At 40.8% G+C, this 19712-nt stretch overlaps 1 protein-coding gene across 3 annotated transcripts in view; it reads left to right on the forward strand.

The window, feature by feature from the left end:
* Positions 1-19712, forward strand: part of CC2D2A (coiled-coil and C2 domain containing 2A) — a 146650-nt gene that overhangs the window by 31586 nt on the left and 95352 nt on the right. For all 3 annotated transcript variants that reach the window (XM_019525932.1, XM_019525934.1, XM_019525933.1), the window contains exons 9-12: positions 3593-3802; positions 8823-8929; positions 17392-17532; positions 18380-18536. In XM_019525932.1, the coding sequence (XP_019381477.1) occupies positions 3593-3802; positions 8823-8929; positions 17392-17532; positions 18380-18536 (615 nt within the window). The remainder of the gene's footprint in view (positions 1-3592; positions 3803-8822; positions 8930-17391; positions 17533-18379; positions 18537-19712) is intronic.

The following is a 19712-nucleotide window of genomic DNA, read 5'->3' on the forward strand; positions in this document are numbered from 1 at the left end:
GCCTGACTGAGGTATGGATTGAAATCCTTGTTTTGGTTAAGGTAGGCTTAGACTTGTTCCCCTTGTGAGGATGCAGCCTAAGCACATGTAGCTGAACTCTTGTTTAGATAGCACTCCCTTGCCACCCCCAAGTTCAGGAGTGTCAAACTGGTTTTGTCCTGTAGACTAAATCCATCTATAACTTGCTGCAGTAATGAAGTCAGAAGCAGAAACAGCTTGTCCAGTAGTAGTGGATAGGACAAACGAGTGATCCCACAATATATCACAAACTAATTTTTAGAATGGTTCCAGTTAGTGAGGCACTGAGAATCCTAGAATATGACCCAGAAACTTCTGATTTCAGTCAGTATAGATATAGGTAAATGTGTGTGTCGTGAAAGAGAACATTGTGGCATATCCACACCACTTTAGAGTGCTGTACTGAGGCATACCATACATTCTTTACATTCATTACCTTATGAAACTGAAAAAGAGTTTATTATTCTCCCATTCTAATAATGGTAGCTCCATTATTATTTCCATTTCAAAAGTTAATACATGAGCTCTGACAGTTCTGAAGTGGTATATGCATACACTTAATTTCTAACTCAAGATCTTGTGTATAAAGTGTATTTTTGGACTGATATGGCTATACCATATACCTAAGGATATTTTGTATGGAGAATTCTTTACACAAAGGAGACCATGCAGGAACCCTTGTGAGCTTTTCAAAGATGTTTGCAAGAGAGATGTGAAGGCAATGAACATTTAGCCAAATGATTGGGAGAAGACTGCTGAAGATCAAAGCGCTGGAAAACAATTGATTAATTGTGGAGTGGAAGCTTTTAAAGAAAGAAGAGCCTAATATACAGTAGTAAGAAGAAACCTCAGGAAGAATCCTGCATCACATTCAGGAGTTAGACACCAACTTCACATGTGATAAGTGCAAGGATCCCACAGCCACTCACAGATGTTTAATGAGTTGATGCCTCACTCAGTACAAATCTGTTTTGTCTTGTCTGTGCATCTGCTTGGAAAATGCTGTTCCTTAACAGTTAAACCTTTCAGCAGTTTTTGCTAGGTTTTAAATCCTAATCATTAATATTTTAATGCTTCTGTTGGAGCATTGAGAAGAAGCAATGATACTTTAGTATATGATCTAAGTTGCCTCTTGGGAATATTTCTGACTGCAGTTTTGGAAGTGATTTCAGAATTGCCCACTAGCTACTCCTACAGACCAATTACAAATACGTTATTCTCCATCCAGTCCAGTTCCAGGGATCTACTAATGGGTCTTCCAGCCTCTGCTGCAAGAGGAGGTGGAATTAGATGCATCTGGCACTAGAAAATGCTTAGCATAGGGAACTCGCACTGTCTCAGGAGTCTGATACCTGGCTCAGGATCCATATTAGGTGCTTCTGTTCACCTGGAATCCACAATCCTAGCCCTGCTTCTTAGCACAGTTGCCTAAGTGAATTGCAGTGTCTACTTTTTGCCCAGTAACCTAGTGGCAAGGTGACTTTCCAAGAAATGGGAAATTTGAGTTCTAGACCCTCCTCAGCCTGAAGGGATTAACATCCACATTTCCCACTTCCCTCCCTGCCCATGCCCAGTGTCCCGCGCTGCAGCTCCTCACAGCCTGTGTGGGGCTGCCTATGTCCGCTGCAGACAGCCCCATGCGGGCTGTGAGCATCTGCAGCGTGGGGCGGGGGAGGGGCCGCTTCCGGCCCCCCCCGCCCCACACTCAGCTTTTCCCTGGGGTCCTTCCCTGCGTGGAGAAAAGTGGCCCCTCGCCCACCCCATGGCCAGCGCTCTGCGCTGCAGGTGCTCACAACCCATGTGGGGATGTCCAGAGCAGGCACAGGCAGCACCAGGCAGGCTGTGAGTAGCTGGGGTGCTAGGCATGGGGTGGAGAGGGGCTGCTTTCTTTTTATAAAAAATTTACTTTTTATATTTTGACATGTGATTTTGTTTTTAACAGTATATTGTCATTACTAAACTGTCTGCTCCCAGCACCTCAAATTTTCAGGACTGTGAAAAATTAAAATCGATTGAAATTTAAGCAAAAAAAAGTGTTTTAATAACGAACGTTGATTTTTTTTTTTTTTTCAAGCTGTCAAAATTATAAGAAAAAAATGAAAATCGAATTCTGCCAAGTCTAGTTAAATGATAGAATTAACCCTGGGAGTACTTTGGCAGGGTTTCCAGGAGGGGTTAGCTAGCTCACTCATACCATGGGTGGACAGATTGAGTTCTGCTTTTTTGGAAGAGGCTGGAAGGGTTGTTTGTGGATCTGTAACCCTGAATTCTCAGACGTGATTTTTGATAAACAAGATACAACTTGGACTTTAAGAAGGTCTTCAATACAGTACCCCATCCTATTCTTATAAACAAATTGAATGGCTGTGCCATAGGCGATTACACAGCCAGGTGGGTGGCAAATTGGCTTAAGGGTCATACCCAGAGAGTGATGGTGGATGGGTCGTTATCTGCTTCAAAAGATGTGAGCAGTGGGGTCCCCCAAGGCTTGGTCCTTGGGCCGGTGCTGTTCAATATCTTCATCAGCGACCTGGATGAGGTCATAGAAGGCACTCTGTTCAAGTTCACAGATGACACCAAACTATGGGGCAAAGAAACACACTGATGGGAAGAAACCAAACCAGGACCTGGACAGGTTACAGAAGTTGGCAGAGAACAATAGGATGCAGTTTAACAAGGAAAAGTGCAAGGTGCTGCACCTAGGGAGAGGGAATCACCAGCACACCTATAAGCTGAGGGATGACCTTCTCAGCAGCATAGCAGCAGAATGAGATCTTGGAGTCATTGTCAACTTCAAGATGAATGTGTCATCAACGTGACTAAGCGGTTAGCAGAGTTAACTGCACTTCGTCATGCATTAGTAGGTGCATGACCAAGTCCAGGGAGGTGATGATCTCCCTGTATGTGACACTGGTTAGGCCATAGCTAGAGTACTGCATCCAATTCTGGGCGCCACAATTCAAGAGGGATGTGGACAATCTTGAGAGGGTCCAAAGGAGGGCCACTCATATGGTTAGAGGCTTGCAGGGAAGCCCTTGTAAGGAAAGGCTGAGGTCCCTGGATCTTTTCAGCCTCTGCAAGAGAAGACTGGTGCGGGGATCTTGTGGTAGTATATATATTCACTGGCTGGGAAGCAGCAGGAAATAGGTAATGCTGTGTCTACCAGAGCGCCCCTTGGAACATCCAGAAACAATGGCCACAAGCTGATTGAGAGTAGGTTAGATTGGACATCAGAAATAACTTATTCATGGTTAGGGTTGCCAGAATCTGGAACAGGCTTCCAAGGGAGGTGGTGCTCTCCATACCTTGGGGGTCTTCAAGAGGAGACTGGAAAAGCACCTGGCTGGGGTCACATGACCCCAGCACTTTTCCTGCCACTAGCAGGGGTTTGGACTTGATGGTTCTTTTGAGGTCCCTTCTGACCCTAGCATCTATGAATCCTCTATGAATTTTGTATTGTTGAAACAGATTAGAATTATTAGGTTATTGCCTATCATGGGATCATCTTTCCATTGTTTAATGTATCTTTCAGAATAATCTCACAATACAATTTTAATCTTTTCTTTTCTTTCAGGCAATAAAACTGATGCCTGCGAACCAATATATTGTTGGCTCTGGGGATCCTCAGGGCCAGTTTCAAATGGACATAGATATTTCTGGGTTAATATTCACCCATCATCCTTGTTTTAGTCGTGAGCATGTTCTGGCAGCAAAACTGGCTCAGTTATATGATCAATATCTAGCAAGAAAACATCGAAATCTTGCCCAACTTCTTACAGATAAGGTATTTTCACTACGTTCTTTTGGATTGCTGACATAGTTGGTAGATGGGTTAACATTAAAACTGAATTTGAGATTTAAAAAATGTAACCGTGTATTTTCTAGGTATGTGCCATAGTAGATATGTTTTGGCAAGTTAATTCTATGTTGCTAGAAAAGATGTTTAAAAATGTATATATTTAGTCTTTAAAATCAGATCTGAAGATCTTCAGTATCATTTGATTACTGATTTAAACCATAGTCAGCAGATTTCATAAAACATTCCAAGTTTAATGCAGCCTTATATTTTTAAGTTTATTAACTACCTCGATTTATTTTTAAATTAAATCTATAAAAGTTAGTAGTTTCAGGCAGTAAAATAGAGTACACTTTATGTAGCATCCTTTATACAGAGTATCAAAAAAGTTCCTCGGTGGACACGTTTACGCAAGATACTACTGTGCAGTGGTTACTGCACATTTATTTAGTACTTTTATTAGCAAGTACTAAATAAATGTGCAGTAACAACCAGAGTTACTGTGCAGTAGCCTAATAACTGTGCAGCACCATATTAGCACTGCCCATGCTGTGATGCGCTAGCATGTAGTATTATTTGTCTGCTGCACAGTTGGCATCTTGTGTAGACTTGCCCAGTGAGAGGTAGATTGAAGGCATATGGCTTTACAGGGTTGTATACAAGGACTCTTGACAGGTAGAAATGAAAAACAAGATAAAAGAAGGAGAAAGGCGAGTGAAGTTTTAGTATCAGTTCAAAGTTGAAAAAAACCCGATTATATTGCTTAAATTACATTGACAAAAATTCCTTATCTGACATTTTTAGGAAAAATTGTCACGTATAAAATAATTGGATCTGTGGCAGTCCAGTCCAATGTTTGGATCTGGAGTGGTTTGGACCTAAATAGGTTATGTTTGATTTATTCTATCTCTTCTTATTCCTTTTTTGTTTATTACATAATTAATGTAAGATGCTTTTCAACTATCTTTGTTTATTTCTATTTATCATCAGTATTGCAGTACTTGGGTGCTGTTCCATTCAGTTTCTGTTACCTCCATAAGGGCCAATTTTAAATTCAACAGAAGTAGTTCTCATTCTACCAATTTGTTGCTCATATTCTTTGCATTCATTTACAAATGTTCCCAATGTCACTCAGTTTCCTTACCAGATGGAATACTGCTGTTGCTAACAATATTGGATGCCTGGCTATTGTTCTTCTCAGTAATAGATGAGCTGATTTAATTTTTTTTTTCTCCTGGCTATCCAAATTCCTACTGTAAGGTTGCTTAGCCTGCTAGTTTGCAGAGGAATTTGTTCTTTGAGAAGATTCTCAGTAAGTCCACTAAAGCAAAGTTTGGTCTTTTAAATAAACAAGCAAAACACTCTCTGCCCTGTCCTGGACACTAGGAAGGGATCCCCACTTTTTTGGGGCCCCAACACAGCTGCTTGACCCCTTCTTGCAGCAAGCTGTTCCTTTCATAGATTGCTTCCTTCTCCTTTTACATACTTTTCTGGGAGCTCCCAGTGGGATACTTTCTGCTTACCCAAATGCCCAATGGCAAAGCTACACTTTCTTGAAAGTGTTAACCATTCCTCCTTAAAGGGATTGGATCACCATTTTACACCTACTTCTGGTGTTCCTTTACCTTATGTTTTAGTCATGGGAAGTCCATAAAATTTCTCCCCCATTTCTTGGTTCAAAGCTTTTTCTTATTAGTTACCAGCCTTGATCCCAAAAGTCTAGTATCATGGGTCCTTTAGAGGAGTTCAGCATTTGAGGAGTGTCATCATTCTCTGAATGCCTTCTGCTGTGCACATATCCCCAAACCTTATCTGTAGCACCAGTCCTGTTGATTTTCATTAATTTTTTTAAACTGTCACCCTCCTTTTGTATGGACCAAGAAAAGAAGAATTCCACTGAAGATCATGAGAGCCACCTTTTGATCTGGCAGAATCATATTTAATCTGTTCTAATGCAAACTTGGTAGTGTCATTTATCCTAAAATGAAGAAACACAGTCGTGATCTTCAGTTACAGGTCCATACCTTGTGTAAGATTTCAGCTGGGATGGGTCCCCAGAGAGCAACAAGGAAGTCAGCTGGGTAGGGGTGCAGGTTACCAGGCTGTCAGGTTAGGGTCTGGGACACTGGAGCTAAGTTCCATGAGGTATAGTTCAGGGTGCAAAATGAGGTCAGAAACCAAGAGAATCAGACAGCCAGGTGCCAAGTTCCAGTGAAGATCCAAGAGCAGGGTCAGGGAAAGCTGAAGCTGCATCAGGAGCTAGGAGAACTAGAGACAGTAGTGAACTTAAAGCTTGCCAGAGCAGACTGAGGCTGTTATCAAGTTGTGCCTGCAGCCTGAGGCTGCAAGTGTACTTAAATAGGCTGAGTGGTGCTTTCAGCAGCCGGTCCAGTCTCAGAGAACTGGGACAGTCACATTAGCCACGGATCAAGGTCAGGTACGGAAACTCAAGAGCTTAGTTTCATAGTTTCTAGGGTCGGAAGGGACCTGAGAAGATCATCTAGTCTGACCCCCTGCCATGGCAGGAAAGAGTACTGGGGTCAAACGACCCCAGCAAGGTGTTCATCTTGCTCAGCTGGGTCTGACTGTCCAGAGGCCCTGACACCTTTCATCTCTTTTGACAGCATGCTATCCTGTTCTCTGGATTTGCTCAGGTGACAGCCAGTCGATTCTTCTAAAAGAGTCACAAGGCTCATAGACTTGCCTTTTTCTTTACTCTCCAATTCTCTTCTTAATATTCTTTTCTTCTTAGTATTCTTTTTCTGCAAAACACTCCATCTTGTTTTGACTCCTGCAGTCCTCAGTATTTCATCTGTGTTCCTCTTCAGTCTCTTGGACTCTTCGGTCTCCATCTTACCTTGTGGGTCTAGCTAATTTTGTTTCTTCTCTTTCTGTTTGCATATAATCCTTATTCTCCAGTGCTACAATCCTCTATCCCTCTATAGCCAGTCTCCTCCATTGCCTTGTCCTAATGGTCACCATCTTTATCTAGCAGTCAGTTCTCCAGGTCATTTGGTTTATTAGCAAGTGTCTACAAATCTTGAGTTGTTCATACAATCTTTTTTCTCTCCTCCACCATATTTCCATCTGAATGCCACAAGCTGCCTCTGTAGTTCTTGGATATTGTATTTCATTAAGCCTCTCAGGTGACACTTCATACATAAATGGATTATATCAGGTGAACACTCAAGGTTAATGTATATTCCTCAACTTCTACAGCCTTCTTTCTTGTCCGCTCCATTATTGGGTCTCCTTCAGTGCTGCCTCAGGAGCTGTCATCTGTATTTCTGTTTAGTCCTTACGTTTGCATAAAATAAAGTCAGAAGTATTCAAATAACTGTTCTCTGGTTGCTGGTCCAGTTTGGTCACAGGTTGCTTGGCTTTTAAATCTTTTGCTTATGTTAGCCCTGGCCCGTTGACACCTATTTCAGTATCATTGGTGATCAAAATCAGGAAGCTTCCATCTTGCCCTTAGTTGTGAGTGTTGTCCCACACAGAACGCACTGCTCTGAAACTGACTTGTTAAACTAAGGGTAACTGTGAAACTGACTTTTCAAACAATGTGCAATCAAACCACAGACTCTAGGAAATATGACCTGTGTGAAAAGGTTGGAAAAACAGCTTATTTAGTTTGGCAAAGAGAAGATTGAGGGAAAGTTTGATAATAGTCTTTATAACCATCCTTCAGGTATTTAAAGGTCATAGACTACCTTCTGGGGCCAAAGGGAACAGGACAAAGGATATTAAAATTGCAACAAGGAAAATTTAGTTTAGGTAGTAGGAAGCTTTCTCACTATGATTGTGGTTAAACATTGAAACAAGCTACCTAGAGAAGTTATGTAATCTCCTTGGAAGTTTTGAATGGAATGGCTTGAGCAGGGGTTTAGACTACATCAGTGGTTTTCAACCTGTGGTCCACGGACCCCTGGGGGTCTATATCTAAGGGGTCCACAGAAGATGATTATGGTCAATCAAAAATATGCGAAGTCACACTTGTAATTCAAAGGGGTCTGCACCTTCATTTGAAATTTTTGGCAGTCTGCAAATGAGAAAAGGTTGAAAAGTACTGGACTAGATGATCTCCTGAGGTCTCATCCAGCCACAGTTGTCTGTTTTTAAACCCCAACAAGCCACCAAGCAGAAGACCATATAAACAAATTTACTTATCCCGACGGAACAGAGATTTGCTCTTGATCAAGAACAAGTCCCATGGAAATGCTTCTTATTTCTGCTATCTGCTGATTGTCTGGTCAGTGGGCATGTTCTATAGCAAAGGGATGCTGTATAGACAAGGGAGCAAACCTATTAGATGTCTAAGTGGCGCTTAGATGTTTACATATCTAAGGCTGCTGGCACATGGTTATGGCACCACAGGTCTAAATACCCAATCCCAACAATTGTTCATCCTACCTACCTTATGTGTGTATGGTAGAATGTGCAATTGTCTGGTTTAGGAGCAGATCCCAGTTATGCAACAGCTTGCAGCCTTACCAGGGCTGTTGATTGCAGAGGATCAGAAGCTCCCAAACCCCAGGCCAGTTGGAGACTCAGTGTAGTTATGGCTAGGAGACCCAAAGCTGCCCATAGCTAATTCTGACATTCAGATGTCTGGGGCTGATACCCAGCAATCAGCCCCGGTGTGTGTATGGACATGCCATATGTTCAATTTAAGGCAGCATGCATTGTATATGAAACATTCTTTATGGCTAGTTATTCCGTATATGGCACCTTGAGTTTGGTGCAAAAGTAACACTGGTGCCATTTATAGCAAGTCTGTGAGATGTGTCATTTGCTAATCTCTCTGAATTTCTGAACTCGCTGATTTCTGAGGTGTATCATTTCAAGAGGATACAGAGTAAGAAGACAGATTAAACTCTCTTACATTTTAGGGCTAGCAGTTTTCTATCTGGCAACTGATTTGTTCATTTCAGGTTATAGATCAGTGTTTCCTCCATAAACAGTGAAAGCATCATGAATTGTTTGTTTGTTTGTTTGTTTGTTGTTTAAGCTACATGCTCTGAGGAATGCTGTGGGATGTAATGTGGACATCAATAGAACCAATATACCTAACCCTGTTGCACACCAGAGTATAACTGACTATAAATTTGAAATCAGGTAGGCAAAATTTCATCAAATATTTCTTTCTCAAATTTTATTCCAGTTTTTGTTCTTCCTGTAGGTACAGAACTATAAATACTACAAAATGAAGTTTGGCATGTTAAATACTTGTGTTTATGGAACTAGGCTGCACAGTCCAAAAAACAACCTAGTCAAACATCCCAGAAATCATTCACTGAATTTACATGAAACCAGATAGTGCCATGTTTAATGTTGCATTCCAAGAAATCTATTTTTATTATATGATGTACTTTTTTTCTGGGTGATTTAACAGCTAGAAACTCCCAAAGGAAGCCAAAGAGACGTATGTACTTTTTAGATGATTAATAAGTTATGTTAGTTCAGGCTTTTAAAGTGCTCTAAAATACCTTGGATGTGTATTTTTTCACAGCATTCGGTTGTCATTAAGAAAGTAATAGTCCTGAGGACAAAATCAAGTTGCTATTGCATTCTTTTTCACTCTGTGTCAACTGTGTTTTGCTCTTGTTAAAAATTAATAACCACAAACAATGAACCTTGCTATTGTCAGCTATCACTATCCATATGAAATATGGATTTCCACTTAAAAAATTCAGATTATTTCCACTTGTGTGGAATCTGTGTATGTAGCATAAAGAGTACATTTCTGGCCCCATTGAACCATTGACTAACAGAAAAAAAGGACCTTGGTAGATCTAATCCATTGCCCTGCCCTACAGCTCTATCACTCCTAACAGATATTTTGTCTAACCCATTCTTAAAGACTTCCAACAATGGAGATTCTACAACCTCGTAAGTAATCTATTTCAGTGCTTAATTACAGTTAGAAAGCTTTTCTTATGTCTTACCTAAATCTTCCTTGGTACAATTTGTGCCCATTACTACTTGTCTTCTCCCTTGGAGAACAGTTTATAATCTTGCTGTTTTCAGTAACCTTCATAGTGTATTGCTTTGTAGTGGTGCAAAGCTCATCTTAAAGTCTACTAGTTTTCTGAGAATTTAAACCCTGGTCAGATACCAGTTTATATGGAATTGTGCCTACGTGCATATAGGCATAAAGATCATCAGCTAAACATAACATTTTTGTAACAATATACTGGCACATAACAATACATTGATAATTAAATATAATTTTCTCTTGCATTCCAACTGGATACCTTAGATGACTGGAAACCAGAAAAAAGAGCTTTATATCTCCTGTTTATATGCAAGTCATTATTATAGTGTGAAGGTTGAAGGGGGCCTGTGTGAATTGTTAATCTCAATTAACATATTAGGGGGAAAAGATGATTATAAAAAAGGAAAAATCCACAAAATCTGGCATTATTCATGGTATTGTTGGCTTAATTCATATCTTTTTACTTGGAGAGAGTAAGGATATAGGATGTGCCTGAAGAACACATCTTCAGCTGGCCAGATCAAGGTTGGACATGATGGTTTAGGTACAAAAGTATAACATGTAATAATGTACCATGGGAATGATCAGAAACTTCACCCTATCAATTGAGCCTGTCAATTGAGCATTTTTCACATGGAGGTCAAACAGGCTGACACTTTGTATATGCACAGAACTTTCATTTACTTTCTGGAGTGTTATGATTTAATTTATTTAGGTGTCATCTATTTCATTTTCCACCTTGTATCAGGAAAGTGTACATATATTTTATTTAATCTCAGTTTAGAGAAAGTTAAACAGTAAATGTTCCTTTGGCCTGTTGTAAACAATTGCTTTTTAAATTTTTTTCTTCTCAAATTTACTAATGTTTTATTGTTCCTAGAGGAGCAGTGTATTTCTGGAAAGCTTTCTAGAACATTTTTGGTTTTCTGACAGAGAATTATTAACAGATGAGCAATATCTCACCAATTGGGAGCAGCTGTTATTCTCTGTATGACCTAATTTGGGGATCTGAAGTCCAATTTAAATATAATGCAAAAGACTGTTGATTTACACAGTTGAATCATCTCTAACTAATGGTCCCATTCATTACTCTTCTCAGGTAGATTGTGTGCCCTAAAACTTTTTGCTTATTAGTCTGTAGCAAAAATAGAGCTTGGATACAAGTCTTCTGAAGCTTTTATTTAGAAAAGTGTTTTCATGTGATGCCTTGCTTACTAGAAAATAACGTGTACAATTAGACTTGCCCCATGCCTAATCTTGATAGAATCAGCCGAATGACTGTTAGTTTTGAAGTGTATTAAGCAGGAATGCTAACTGTTTCCTTGAAGTTGCATGATAAATAATGTTGTTTTACATATCCTCCAAAAAACTATTCTGAATGAATTTTTCCTTTCTTTTGATTCCACCTTTGCACCATATGAGATAATGAGTTGATTTCAAACAGTGTTTGTTCTAGGCCTGTTTCCCATTGTCATAAATGGGATGCTGTGGGCAAGTTATTGCTAACAGGTTAAGATGTATAAAATTATTTAATATAAATCAGTAGTATTTTATAAAAATTATCATTATTGTTTTTAGATAATAAACCATAGGTAGTAAATAGTTTCCAGTACCTGAATTAGTAATAAAACCTGTTATTAATGAGAGCATATGGACAGCATAGAGCTGTAATAAACACAGGCTAGAGAAAGGAATATTTTTTTTTTTTTTACATAGTTTTGGATTTGTATGAGGAGATGTTTTTCGAGATACGATGCACACTGATCATCCTTTTAACTAATAGGTGCTTAAAAAAGTGATTTATCATAAACTGAAAGCAGACAATGATGTGCACGTTTCTCTGAATTGGTGGGGTTCTGCCCCCCAGCCCTGCCAAAGGGGGCCCCCAGCGGCCAGGGCTACAGGGCCAGGGACCCAGGTCCACTGCTCCCTGCCCTGCTCCCCCAGCAGTGACCGAGCCCTGGCTGTTGCCCATGGGAGGCAGCAACTGCTGCAGTGGAGCAGAGCATGGAGCCTGGTTCCCCTTCCCCCATAGGCAGCATGGCCTGAGAAGAGTGGCAGGGATGGTTGTGGGCTTGAGCTCTCTGTGCTGCTCCCAGGGCTCCACAGCCCAGCAGGCAGGACCTGGCATGGCAGGGCAGAGTGGGGCGCGGCGGGGAAGCTCCTTGCTGCTGCAAGTCCTATGCTGCCTTGGCGAGGTGCCCCCTGCTCGCGCAGCAGCCTTGAGGGCCACAAGTCTGTGCTGCTGTCTCCACTGCTTCTGGGCAGGCGGGGGGCTCTTCCCCAGGGTGGTGCAGGGCTTGCGGAGGCAAAGAGCTTCCCCATCCAGCCCTACTCTGTCCTGCTGTGTCAGGTCCTACCCACTGGGCCACCAGAGGCTATGGGGGGAAGGCAACAGGGTGGGGAGCCCCAAGCCCCACACTAGGCAGCCTGCCCTTGCCCCCAGCTGTGCACAGATCTGGGGGGCACATGCTCCCCTTGCCCCCTCCCAGGAGCATACACAGTGGCTGGGAGCTAGCCCCACTCCCTGCCTCCAAGACAAACCGCCTGTGGTCCCTTCCCGCTGGGGCCCTGTGGCAGTGCATTAGGGCCCTGGGCCCCAAGGCCCACATGCTGCCCAGCTGGGTAGTAGCTCCAGCCCTGCCCAACTCCATTCTTCCCTATGGGGGCCTCAATCTCCCCTCACCCCTCCCACCCAACTTGCCTGCGGGAGTTGCTTTCCAGCACGTGGACATGGCATCTCCTGCCTGACTGCTCTCCTGCTGCTCCCCGCAGCCCCTTGCAGGCTGGGACTCTGCCACCCTGCAGAGAGCTTTTCGCAAAGGTGGAAACCCACGTGTTTCTGTTAAAATGAGAAGTCTGCATTTTTCCTCAGTTAAAGGGGAAAAATCCACATTTTTTTTCTGTTTCCCATATCAGTATAGACCACATCATCACTAGACCAAATAACGAGAAGTAAAATGACCAAGGTTCATTCACGTGCACTTCTACCAGTGTTGTGTATGCCAGCACCTGCTTACTGTGCCCCTCTAAGGTCTACAGCCAGGGCATCCCTACTTGTAAAAATAAATGCCAGTCTAACATAAGACACACAGGTCTGCAGCACAGTACTCGAACTTTTCTGGACATTCCATTTCCAACCTCAGCATAGTTGTTCATAGACGGTAAAACTTTAAAAACTAACTTGAATGGGAAATTACAGAACAAGAAATCCATTTCCTGACTATCTTGTGTTCAGTATAGTTTAAATCTGGACTATGGATTCTTATCCCATTACCTGGATTAGCTTTTGTGACTCTCCCCCCTCCCTTTGTTTCTGTGTGTTTATTGTTTGATTGTTTGCCTCATCCAGTACTTCCCTACTCCCCACCTTTTGTATCCAAACCACACTGTATACACTGCTCTGCGTGTGTCCTTTCACAGCATCTGATCAAGAGAGTTCAGGCTTACAAAAGCTCATGCTAGATCTCTGATTTACTCAACCTATAAGGTGCAAATGTGCCCTGTCTTCAGACTAACACAACTGAGTACCTCTCTAACTCAAGATCAGTTTAGCTATTGTAGAACTAGGATTTCTTATACCTGTAATTTTCTTTGGATGCAGCTTCATTGTTGGAAACTGTTTTGTATCTGAGTTTATGGTAGAATTTTTACCACCTGAAGTTGTTTGTCTTAACTTTAAGTTGTGTATATATATTGGTGAACACCTGTCTGAGCCTTGCATTATTGCTTCCATAATGGTGGCACACTCATTGAAAATTATAGATTACAGATCTAGTGTAGATAATATTCTTCTAATATTTGTCTCTCCTTTCGGTAGCAAGATAGTTGTTGGAATTCACAACATTTAGCTGGAAATTTGGCAAAGCCTGTACACCCCATCTGTATTGTTAGACTTGCTGTTAATTGGTCTATATTGTAACTAGAGTCCGCAGATTAATTTGTATTGGGGTGGGCAGGCAAGTATTTAAAATACTGAGACAAAAGGAGTGTTCAAGAGCCATAAGGTTTAGCTACATAACCTAAGAGTGAAAGCTCAGACTGGATATCCACCAGACTTTGTGGGAGTTTGTGTAAAAGAGCCCAAAATAGACACATGCACAGGAATATATTAAATCAAATGTAAGTATGTTGTTAGATATAATAAAATGTAAGTTATAGAATAGTAAAAAAAAAAAAAAAAAAAGTTATTCATATATACCAGAGTCGCCTTCAGTATGCGAACACAGATAACATGCTGGCGTTGCTTTGCAACCTTGGCCACTGGCCAAGAGATTTACAAATTCAGACTCCTTCTCTCATGCAAAACAGTCTCTTCTTTCTCAAACGGTCAGCTATTACAGAGCTTGCGTACACCAAACCTTTTTCTAGTCAGATGTTGAGGTACTTGGGTAAATACTTCACTTGGACTATTAGGTCAGTGCACACTACCCCCTCCTGCCTTCCAAATCCCTAGGTTCACTTCCTCTAGGCTTCCCCAACAGAAAGCAGAGGCTAAGTCCTCCATCTCAATATCAGGGTCAGGGTACTACTTTACCAGAAGCTACAATTCCTGCAGCTCTAGGAATATCATGCAAAGAAATTACCGAGGGCTTGGTTAGAAGAACTATGTCCAAGTTCAATTCTCTTAAGAGCTCACCTCACGTCCACCCAGCACAGCACCAGAATCAGTATGCTTCATGGATCAGAGCCTCTCTCTGGAGCAGAAACCCCCTCCTGTTCCAACACACAAGCTAACCTCAGACTTTCACCCCATCTTACTCATCCAGTCGCTTCACGCTCTCGGCTGTTCATCGGAAAGTTTTGTATCAAGCACACACTCAGACTGTATACTGTCCAAACAGGTTCTCACTTACCTCATGCAGTCTGCAGTAATTCCCATCATCAAACTTGGTCCGAGCAAGCGTTCAGTACAATATCCTGTCCAATCAAATGCCTTCGTATACACTAGCATGCTATTGCACACAATGCCATACCTTGCATTCAGCACTTGACAGGTGGATGCTAGCTACTACGCATGCCCTACAGCAAAACTAGGTCGCTTAAGTCAGACAAGGGCAAGAGTTCACTCTTCCTAGAATAGTCTTAACTGAAATGACTACTGCACATGCACAGTATAAGATCTTATGCACTTAAAACAGCAACTCTAACAACTTAGGCAGGGGAGTTGTCTAGTGCACTAAAAATTCCTTTCATCGTTGCAGTCTCTTTTCTTGTCCTCCATATTCTTTTCTCCCCAGTTGCCCCCCATCCTGACACATGCTTTTCCTTTCTCTTTCTTTTATTATTTTTCCTTTCTTTCAAGATCTCTCCTCTTTCATACTGTCTTTGATTGCTGTTTCATGTTCTTTTACTAGGATGTAATGTCTATAATGAAAAGGCTTACTGAGAACAGTCCTGCCTCAAAAATTATTTTAAAAAATTGTATTTTTATAAAATACTTTTAAATGAAGGTACCACATGCTATTTATGCCACTGCAGAGCCTTAGGATGTGGATGCACTTCTCTGATGAAAGAAGATATTCTTTCTTTGGCTACATAACCGGAAGCATTTAGGCATGAATCTGTAAATAAATGTATTAAAACCAATACAGACAATAGTAAACTCAGAGACAAGCAAATCAAAACCTGCAAATAAAATATTACCAGCAGCAAAAAAACAGCCTTATAATAAACATATCCTAGAAAGAAAAATTAATGTTGGGTTTTGGCTGGAAAGATGCCACATAGGACCTCAGTGCTCTATAGCTTCACTCCCTGCTCTCATTTACTGTAGCTTTACTTAGTACAATTCAAAGCTATCAAGTTACCCTATCATACTTTCTAAATAAGTTGGTGTGGGCTGTGGAGGTAAGATGTCTCAGACTTTTCTGGACAAAGGCTTATAACCTAGTTCAACAGCTGCACTGTGGGTAATTTTTCAAGCTTAGGCCCTAAAGTATTTTATTAATGTAGTGTAGGAGTGAATAAAATGCAGGTTTTGGAAACAAATACATCGTTGTTCACCTACATTGGAAACTTGTCCTCTATATTAATTTCAGAATCAAAAATGACTTCCAGGTCCAGAGCTTATCAAGCTACTTGTGACTAACTTCATTATAGAGAGCAAATATTCAAGGTATTTGCTAACCTGTTGATTAAGCCATTGGTTTTTGGAAAGTCTTTATTTTAAGATCTGTTAAAGTATTTGAAAGCAGAAACAAAGTTTGTGCAAATAATAAACATAAGCTATTGCATATCTGGATCTTAGCTTTAAAAAACCCCTCTCAGTATCCTGTTTTAGAACAGTAATGGTCTAGGTTGAGTATCTTTTTATGTAAATTACTTTTGTGTTTACTAGGCAATTAACTATCACAACAGTGCTGAGACCATGGTCATTTAATTCATCCTATAAAGCCAATTACAAAAGAAAATAGACTTTATTTTCTACAAGTACATCCTTGCTTAAAGATTCAAACTCACATATCCTTTATGTAATGGTGTAGAAGATGGAAATAGTTCCAAATGTCAAATATCTACACCAAGCCAAAATAAGTTGTTAATTTTGTTTGTGTTTGGAGTCCTCCAGGGCAATGACATGATTTACATTACTTCATAGATGCGTAGTTCTCATTGGCTGCTGTCTACACACGCTGGGCCAAATTCATCTGTTTGTGTCATGCCAGGATCAGGACAGCTGGGTCTAGGGCCACTTGAGGGATCAAGGTGCTGACCAGGACCACGATGGCAAGCAGTATCCAAGGACAAACCAGGTCAGGGAGCTGAGAGATCAGTCAGAGAGTGGAGTCGAGGAGCAGGCTGAATCCAGGGATTGGAGGAGTAGACAGAGAGCAAGATTACCAAGAGGTGAAGCCAGGAGATCGGTCAGAGAGCGGAGTCTAGGATCAAACTGAAAGAAGCTGCAGCACAGTCATGAGTCAGGTAGAACCCTACTGCTCAGACACTTCCTGTTCCAGCTAAGGGGTTTATATGGGGGAAGTGGCAGATTAGCAGACTCCAGCCAGCCACTCCAGTGACAGGGAGTGGGTGGAGGGTGAGGCTCTGCTGGATGCTTCAAGTCAGCCGTGACCAGTCTGGATAATCTGCTGTAGGGTGGCCAGCTGGCATGAATGGCTTTGTTGGTTAGGCTGAGGCCCCAGGTTTGAGGCTGCAGACTAACCATTTATTAGTCCATTTTGTTCATGCAAGAGTTCAAGCCTGTTAATTTTAAAATGTGTTTTGTAATGTATGGCTGTACTAGGCATTACTTCATAGCGGCAGTGTTGGATTATTGTTTACACATATTGAGGTTAAAATGCTTTTAATAATATACAGCTGTAATAAGCCTTTTTGAAGACTTGGAGAACTCTGAAGAATTACTGTAATTGGAGTCAGATTGTCTGTAATTTAAAAGAACAGAATGCAGATCTTAAAGGAACTACGTCTTATCTTCAAATTTTATGCGGGTTTTTATGCTTTCTTGGTTTAAAAGTCATTGCAGACATCAGTCAAGTTGAAAACAGCATCATTACTACATCACAGATTCTCTCTGTATTGTTTTGTCTAATTATGTAAATTCAGTTTTGTTTGTATATATTTGTAGGCAAACACGACGACTTCGAGATGCCGAACAAGAAAAAGATCGAATGTTGCTCAAGACTATCATAAAAGTTTGGAAAGAAATAAAATCCCTGCGTGACTTTCAGAAGTTTACTAATACACCCATGAAACTATATTTGCGAAAGTATGTTTTGATAACATTTTTGTTACTTCATGAGCCAGCAGCTGGATTTCATGGAGCACAGTCAAGTTTGGGAACTCAAAAATTACATGAAATAGACACTAAGATAAGTCTTTAGCCAACAATTTTTATAGGGTGAACCTGCTACTCTTCCTTTTTTAGGTTAAAAGTTACAAGTAATTATCGTAGCAGAGAGAAATTTCCAGAGGATAACAAATAAAGGCAGAATTAAGTTAATCATTGATAGTTACTGCCTGCTTTCTATTCTTTTCGCATCTATCACAAATCTTGACACTAATTCCTTGCCATTTTGAAGTATTTATTATATGCTGCATATAAATTGTTCTGGAATGTCTCTCATATTTTATGACTGACTTAGGTTTATCACCACATTAGCTCATTAATTTCTAATTAATTTTATTTTAAGAGAATACAATCACTTACAAACTAATGGCAACAAAGGGGTGAGATTTGCTAAATACTGCATTGAAGAACTGTCGTGTGAAAATTAATTTACTAATTAAAGTTGGTAGTTCCTAATAAGAAACTCATCTCAGGATTGCAAAGACTTTCTTTGTATTTATCTGAACTTACGAAAAAGATAGTACTGCTAGAGCCACTCTGCTGAGAATTGTTTGAACAATTACCCTGTGTGGTAATGTAAATGAAAGGAAGGCTAAGGCATGAATGAATTTTTCAGTAGAACATATTTTTGGTATAGTGAAAGGATTCAACTTTGATTATAACATTGTTCTGTAATGATTATTTTGTCATTTATAAGCTCAATAATACAACATATAGACCTAATAGTGCGTGGTACATTGTCAAATTATAACAAACTGTTTTGAAGGGAAGAGGTTGACCGAAGATCAGATGAAAAAGCATTTGAAGAAGAAATTCAAGCTGAAATAAATGAACTTTTGGAAGAATATATAGAAGAATATGAAAAAAACATGGAAGAATACAAAACTGCGTTACAAGAGTGGAAATCCTGGAGGAAGGCAAAGGTAATGGAAACAGCTCATATTTTCTAGATTGCATTGTTGCTAAACGTGTCTTCGAGGTATCTTCTGCTAAGTCCTACTTCAGGATGGTCCTGCTTTGAGCAGGAGGTTGGACTAGAAGACCTCTTGAGGCCCCTTCCAGTCCTAATTTTCTATGATTCTAAGGTAGCTTAAAGTCAAGGATGGTCATGTATAAATGTTTAAACCATAGTTGGGTTCACATGGATAAATTATGTTTAGGATTGCTGCTAAATTCTTTTTATGCTAATTCTATTGATGCATGTTATTTTTGGTTGAGTACAGGAAGTTGCACTTTCTGAAAAGCCTTGTCTACATTACAGAGTTTTTTGTTCGTAGCAGTATTTGGCATGGACAAATGTTCACTTGCAGTAGAGTGCAGCAGCTGTTGCACTTTAACTGTTACATTTGCAGAAGCCTGTAGCAATACAAGTTTGCTAAATCGCTCTAATTTATAATCATATATTGCCTACAGCAGTATGATTGTAACAAAACTGCTCCAGCTTTAACCCTGCTTCATCCAAGTTTGTCTCAGCATGTGGCTCTGGAGCCAGCATGCAGGATCAAACCCTGCACACCAGGTCCAGGGCTGTGTGCCAGGTCAGAGCTGGTGTGCTGGGTCTGGCCATGGATCAACCCAATCCATTAGTAATTTGGTGATGGAGGAAGGGGGGAAAGTATTGTCAGTGTTAATTACCATGGTTCCCAGAATTGCACCAAATTTTCCCATTCCAAATTTCCAGACCCGTGGGTATCACTTTTCCTCACATATAATGCTTACCTAGATTCTGCCTAGCTGGTTTAGGGGATAAAGGTTACATATGAGGGCCTTGTTGCATGTTGCACTTCAAGCCACTCAGATGTTGATCAGTTTTCGTGCTAGCTTGAGTTTGCAGCAGTCATGCCTTAAGGCTAAAAACCTTCTCCCACTCTTCCCAAGCTGCACAGTTATGACTTGGCACTAGAGCAGGGGTGGGCAGTTATTTTGTGTGGAGGGCTGCTTACCACATTTTGGCAAGCTGTTGAGGGTTGTATGAGTAGCCCTACCCCTTGGCAGGTGCCTCGCCCCCTGGTTGCTATCTTGGACTGGAAGTCCCCATCCCCCCCACACAATATACAAGAGTAAGACTTGATTTTAAGCTATTATAGATAATCACCCCT

This window comes from Gavialis gangeticus, unplaced genomic scaffold (genome assembly GCF_001723915.1).
Source record: "Gavialis gangeticus isolate Ggan-Ray unplaced genomic scaffold, GavGan_comp1, whole genome shotgun sequence".
NCBI classification, from domain to species: domain Eukaryota; kingdom Metazoa; phylum Chordata; order Crocodylia; family Gavialidae; genus Gavialis; species Gavialis gangeticus.